The 6,615-nt window shown below is 45.1% G+C and overlaps 1 protein-coding gene across 2 annotated transcripts in view; it reads left to right on the top strand.

The window, feature by feature from the left end:
* The first annotated feature begins 710 nt into the window (after positions 1 to 710).
* Positions 711 to 6,615, top strand: part of Crcp (CGRP receptor component) — a 40,151-nt gene continuing 34,246 nt past the window's right edge. Inside the window, exon 1 of one of the 2 annotated variants that reach the window (XM_050146421.1) lies at positions 711 to 841. In XM_050146421.1, the coding sequence (XP_050002378.1) occupies positions 834 to 841 (8 nt within the window). In that variant the 5' untranslated portion in view covers positions 711 to 833. Of the gene's footprint in view, positions 928 to 6,615 lie in introns of both variants that reach the window. The other variant, XM_050146420.1, reaches the window with a different exon arrangement.

The following is a 6,615-nucleotide window of genomic DNA, read 5'->3' as shown; positions in this document are numbered from 1 at the left end:
TGGAAATACTCTTAACTGCTTTGCCATCTTTCCAACTCCCTCCCTCCCTCCTTTCCTCCCTCCCTCCCATTTTCTGTGTGGCCCTGGTTGTCTCTAACTCAGAGATGTGCCTGCCTCTACCTCCCCTTCCTGGAATTAGAGGCGTGTGCCACCATTCCTGGCTTGTTTTTTGTTGTTGTTGTTGTTTGTTTGTTTTGTTTTTTAATTTTATTCATTCATTCGTTTAACACAGGGTCTCCAATAGCCCAGGATGACTTGAAACTCACTATGAATCTGGCCAGGAACTCGTGGCAATCCCCCTGCTTCCTTCAACCTCTCTAGGGTTGGAATAACAGGTATGAGCGAACATGACCGGCTTGGGGGTTTTTATTTTTTTATTTTTTTGGGGGTTTTTCGAGACAGGATTTCTCTGTAGCTTTGGTGCCGGTCCTGGAACTAGCTCTGTAGACCAGGCTGGTCTCGAACTCACAGAGATCCTTCTGCCTCCGCCTCCCGAGTGCTGGGATTAAAGGTGTGCGCCACCACCGCCCGGCGCTTGGGGGTTTTTAACGCCTCCAAGGCGGGAACCTTATCTTATTAAAACACTATCAAAACCTAGACCACGAAGGTGTTTAAACTCTGTCTCCAAACACTCGACAGGCTGAAAGTGAAAAACCGTAAGACACCTAGGACCAAGGAGGAGCCCCGCCCGCCCTGCGGCGGCCCCGCGGCCGCGGAGGGCAGCAGGCCGTCCCACAGTGCCTTGCGGCACGCACAGCGCCGGAGCGTCGTGCGGCGGCGGCGCAACGTGAGGCTCGTCCATTCCAGCGGCTGCACGACGAAGCAGAGGCGACATGGAAGTGTAAGCGACTAGTCCAAGGGAAACCTGACTCATCTGGGGACCATGAGGCGGCTGGCGGCTGGACCTCCGGACCGCGAGCTGGACGGGTGGGCGGAGCGGACGGGCCGGAAGTACCTGATGCCGGGGCGGCAAGGAAGGGATCCTGCTGGCCTGGCAACCGGCTCCCCTCCCACATTCGTTAGGGGAGGGGAATGTGGGAGGAATATTTCTTTCTTTTTCTCTCTTTCTCTTTCTCTTTTTTCCTCCCTCCTGCCCTCCCTCCCTCCCTCCTTCCCTCTTTACTTTCTTTCTTTTTTTTTTTTTTTCTTTTTCTGTTTCTGGGTTTGAAAGTCAAGACCTTACCAGTAGTCCGCAAGTAGTCTGCCCCCGAAGTACCTCGCAGTCACAATGACCATTTTGGGATGCGGGCTTTGCATATGCTAGGGAAACACTCTACTGCTGATCCATATCCCCCCAGCCACCATCATCATCGTTTTGTAATGCTGGAGATGATACCCAGGAGTTCGCACGTGCTAGGCAAAGGCTTTGCCACCGAGCTGCAGCCCCAGCCATTCGGTCCGTCGTTATTTTGTGATACTGATAACCAGGGCTGTGAACATACCAGGTGTACTAGTTTCCTTTCTGTTGTGTGACACCATGAGCAAAAGCAACTTAGGGGTAGAAGGGTTTATTGCTTTTTTTTTTTTTTTTTTTTTTTTGAGACAGGGTTTCTCTGTATCTCTGACTGTCCTAGACCTCACCCTGTAGACCAGGCTGGCCTTTAACTCAACAGAGATCCGCCTGCATCTGGCTCCTTGACTCCTGGGATTAAAGGTGTGTGCCACCACGTGGCGGGCTTTATTACATCTTACACTTCAGGACACAATTTATCATTGAGAGAAGTCAGGACAGGAACCTGAAGCAGAAAGCATTCAAGAACTCTGCTATTTGGTATACTCTCTGGCTTTTCCTAACTTCTTTATACAGCCCAGGGCCACCTGCCCAAGGATGGTGCCACCTCTAGTGGGCTGTACTCTTGTGCTACTTAATAATCAAGACAGTTTCTCATGGACATGCCCACAAACCAGCCTGACAAAGAGACAGCTCCTCAATTGAGGCTTCTTCTCCAGATGAAGAAGCTAGGCTGTTTCAAGTTTGCAATTAAGATCAACTAGGCAGATCCACACCTTTAATTCCAGCATTCGGGAGGCAGAGGCAGGCGGATCTCTGTGAGTTTGAGGCCAACCTGGTCTACAGAGCGTCCAAAGCTACAGAGAAACCCTGTCTTGAAAAATCAAAAAAAAAAAAAAAATCAACTAGGCAAATTTTTGAGCTATATACCTCCCTAGCCATCATCATCATTACCATCATTTTATGATGTTGGGAATGGTATCCAAGAATCTTGCACATGCTAGGCGGGTACCACTGAATGGCACCCTCCTCACATTTATTATTGCTGCTATTATTTGTGGTGCTGGGGATGGAAACTAGGGTTAACTAGGCAAGCACTTTAGCACCGAGCCAACCCCCCCCATCCTCGTAGTGTGGTGTTTGGAATGGCAGTGTCCTGAACATTCTAGGCAGTTACTCTCCCACCAGCAAAGCCATCCTAACAGTTTTTCCTCCATACTTTTTTTTTTTTTTAAATGATTTGATGTGCAGATGGAATGATTTGCATCTACTCTACCTGTGGACTTGATATGTGTACATGGTTGACATACCTAAATTGTGTTATTAACATTCATCTTTATGTTCTGTTTACTTTTTTTTTTTTTTTTAATTTTTTATACTTTATTGTTTTTAACTGAACTATACATTTTCCTCACTCCTCTTCTTTGCTCCCCTCTCTCCTTCTGCCTTCACCCCTGTCCCCCATGCTCCCAATTTACTCAGGAGATCTTGATTTTTTTCTCCTTCCTAGGCATATCTATGTATTTCTCTCTTAGGGTCTTTTTTTTTTTTTTTCTTTCTTTCTTTCTTTCTTTCTTTCTTTCTTTCTTTCTTTATTAAATATTTCTGTCTCTTCCCCACCTCCGCCTCCTTTTTTTTTGGTTTTTCGAGACAGGGTTTCTCTGTGGTTTTGGAGCCTGGCCTGGACCCAGGCTGGTCTCGAACTCACAGAGAATTGCCTGCCTCTGCCTCCCGAGTGCTGGGATTAAAGGCTACCACCGCCTGGCTTTCTGTTTACTTGTTATATGTACTACAGTTTGTCAGGCTTTTTTGATACAGAGTCATAAGTAGCCCAGGCTGGCTTTGAACGCAATGCTATTTAGCAGAGGATGATCTTGGAGTTTTGATAGCCTGTCTCCACCTCTCAAGCCACCACATCAGACTAGCCCTTCAGTATCTGAGATGAGGGTCTCTCACTGTGTAGCTCAGGTTGCCTGGTTCAGCTTTCTCCACCTCTCAGTAGCTATTGCCAGAAACCCTGGAAATTCTCAGCTCCCTGACATGCCCCTGGATTTCCCCCTTCCTCCTACTGCTTGGGAGTCCTTTTCTTACTCCTCTTCCCTTACTGGTGTCTAAATGTTGAGCGTCTTAGTGCATCATCTTGAGGCACTTTCTCTGTACACATTCTGTTACTTTATTCATTTATATGATGGTGGGTCCTCAATGTTTATGACCTTTCTTTCCCACTCATTTTCTGTCTGATTGTTTAAACCATAATTTAGCTCTTTCCCAGTCATTAGACAGTCTTTTTTCCTGTTTTCTGGTTCCCTCCCACCCCACCCCTAAGGTAGGGTCTCTTGTGTTCAAGATTTAGCCTGGAACTCACTAAGCAGGCAAGAGTGACCTTGACTACTTCCCACAGCTGAACTTTTGACTTGTGACACCACACCCTGGTTTAGTGACACCGCACCCTGGTTTATGCAGTACTGGGGATGGGGCTCAGGATTTTACGCATGCTAGAAGAACACTCTACTAACTGAGCTACATTCCCAACTCATGCCCCCCCCTTTTTTTTAAAGGCTTAAAAATTATTTTTTTTTTTTTATGCCTGGCAGTGGTGGTGAATGACTTTTTACTCATAGCACTCAGGAGACAGACAGGCGGATCTCCAAGTCCAAGGCCAGCCTGGGCTACATAGTGAGTTACAGGACAGCCAGAATTACACAGAGAAACCCTGTCTCGAAAAAAAATCAGTTAATGTGTGTATATGTCTTTGTGGTTTTGCGCATGTGCGTGCAGTGTTCTTGGAGGCCAGAAGAGAGCATCTGATCCTCCAGAGCTAGAGTTTCTGTCCACCGTCAGCCTCCTGATGTGGTGCTGGGATGCAAACTCAGGTTCTCTGCCTGAGCAGTACAAGCTCTTAACTGCTGAGCCTCTGCAGCCTGCTGTGGCTTTGCCTATGTAGTGTATAGTCTGAGTTGAACAGATGGACCTTGTCTTCTGTAGTGTGTATGCGTTAGGAGTGCTGTCCTTTTACAGCTAGCAATATGGAGATTTAGAAAGAGAAGCAAAAGATACACAACAACCCAGCAATGGGCTTAGGAAGAGTGCTTGTTGGCTAGCTAGGAAGCGCAAGGTACAAGTTAAAGTGTTCATTGACTTTGAAGCTTTCAGTTTTTCTGTATCAAAGTTTAGTTTTTCAGAACATGAATTGATGACGTTTTAAGCATAGAAGAGTTTAGCAATTTTGTTCGTCATTTCGTTCGTAAGTTAAGTGTGTAGCAATGAATAGATACAGCTCACTTTTTTGTTTGTTCTGTTTTTTGGTGTTTTTGTGTGCTTTTAAGGAAAGTGTCAATAGATCATTTTGTTCTGTTTATTCAGGATTCTGTTTTCCAAAGCGGTTGTTTGCTTTCATTAAGTTGACTCAGCACATTAAGCACACTTTACAGGTTAAATTTCAAATAGTAAGACAGCTTCAGTCCAGTAATGAATTACTTAAGGGATACTAGGTAACTGCCTACCTATAGCGTAGATTCCATAGTCTTTAAAGTTCACTTAGGCTCAGGTTTGTAATCCTAGCATTTAGGATTAGCAGCAAGAGGAGCATCACAAGGTTAAGGGCAGCCCCAGCTCATAGCAAGTCTCAGGTCAGTCTGTTACACAGTGAGAGCCGATCTCAAAAATAAAGTAAAACAACAAACTGAGCTGAAGAGATCTATCCTCCACCTTCCAAATGCTGAGGTTACAATTGTGATTTCCAGTACCCAGTTTAAAAACAAACAAATGGCCTGGAGAGATGGCTCAGCAGTTAAGAGCACCGGCTGCTCTTGTAGAGGACCCAGGTTCAATTCCCAGCACCCACATGGCAGCTCACAACTGCCTGTAACTCCAGTTTCATTGGATCTAACACCTTCACGCAGACATACATGCAAGGAAACCATGAATGTAATGAAATAAAAATAAATAAATTTAAAAGACTTTATTTAAAAACCAACCAACCAAAGTTCTCACGTTATAGCCTGGGCTGTCTTTAAATTTCTGATCCTCCTTCCTTAACCTGACAGGTGCTGGTTTATACTGGGTGCCACTACACCTAGCTCCTTTGTTAACATAACTTTTATTACATTTTAATTATCTATGAGTATATGTATGTCTTGGTGTACATGTGGGGGTCAGGACAACCTGTGGAAGTTAGTTCTTTTTTTCCCACTCTGTGGGTCCCTGGGATTGAACTCAGATCATCAGGCTTGGTGGCGGGCTCCTTTACCTGCTAAGGCATCTCACTAGACCTTACTTGTTAAAAACTTTTTAAAAATTGATTGCTATTTATGTATTGGGATACACATACTCCAGCACACATGTAGAAGTCAGAAGACCACTTGTGGAGTTAGTTCTTTTTCCACCATATGGGATCAAATTCAGGCTGTCAGGCTTGGCAGCAAGTGCCTTTACTCACTGAGCCATCTTGCTGGCCCGCTTGTTAAAGTTTCTCTGTGGATATTAGCTTTATGGTTTGTTCATACACATCTACGTGCACTTTATTCTGAACCATCTGACAGTTGCAGACATGTCATTATTTTACTCTTTTAAAAAGTAATTTTTAAGCTGGGTAATGGTGTCACATGCTTTTCATCCCATCACTCAGGAGGCAGAGGCAGGGGGATCTCTCTTAATTTGAGGCCAGCCTGCTCTACAGAGCTAATTCCAGGCCAGTCAGGGCTATACAGAGAAAACTGTGTTGAAAACCAAAACCAACCAAACAAACAAAAAAGAACTTCCCTTGGGGCTGGAGATATGGCTGCGTGGTTAAGAGCATTTGCTGCACCTGAGTTCTGTTTCCAGCACCCACATCAGATGGCCTACAGCTACCTATAACTTCAGCTTTAGGGGGATCTAATGCCCTTCTCTGGCCTTGGAAGGCACCTGAACACGTGTACATACACACATACACATAAATTTTTAAAAAGAAATTTCCAAGATGTAGCTCATGTAGGCCTTCGTGGAAAAATGGTTAATTTACCCATTGACAAAAGATTTGGTTCTGGGGATTGCATTCTAAACACATGCTCACAAACTGAACTGTATCCTGGTCTCTCATTGGCTTTCTATTAGATGAAATTATGCCTAGAATATATTGGCATTTAATCTGAATAGCTGAGAGCTGGGTCTTAAAATCAACCAGATCTGGTGGTACACAACTACATTCTTAGCACTCAGATGCCTGCCTGAGGCAGGGGAATCATGAGTATAAAGGCCATAGTGAGATACTGCCCCCCCTCCCCCCTAAAAAAACCAAAAAGAAATGGAAACTAGCCGGGTGGTGGTGGTGGCCCATGCCTTTGATCCCAGCTTTCGGGAGGCAGACAGGTGGATCTCTGTGAGTTCGAGGCCAGCCTGGTCTA

The sequence above is a fragment of the Alexandromys fortis genome, unplaced genomic scaffold (genome assembly GCF_014885135.2).
Source record: "Alexandromys fortis isolate MF-2015 unplaced genomic scaffold, M_Fortis_MF-2015_v1.1 scaffold_56, whole genome shotgun sequence".
Taxonomy (NCBI): domain Eukaryota; kingdom Metazoa; phylum Chordata; class Mammalia; order Rodentia; family Cricetidae; genus Alexandromys; species Alexandromys fortis.
The sequence above is the reverse complement of the archived record's forward strand: the minus strand, read 5'-3'. Positions and strand labels throughout refer to the sequence as shown.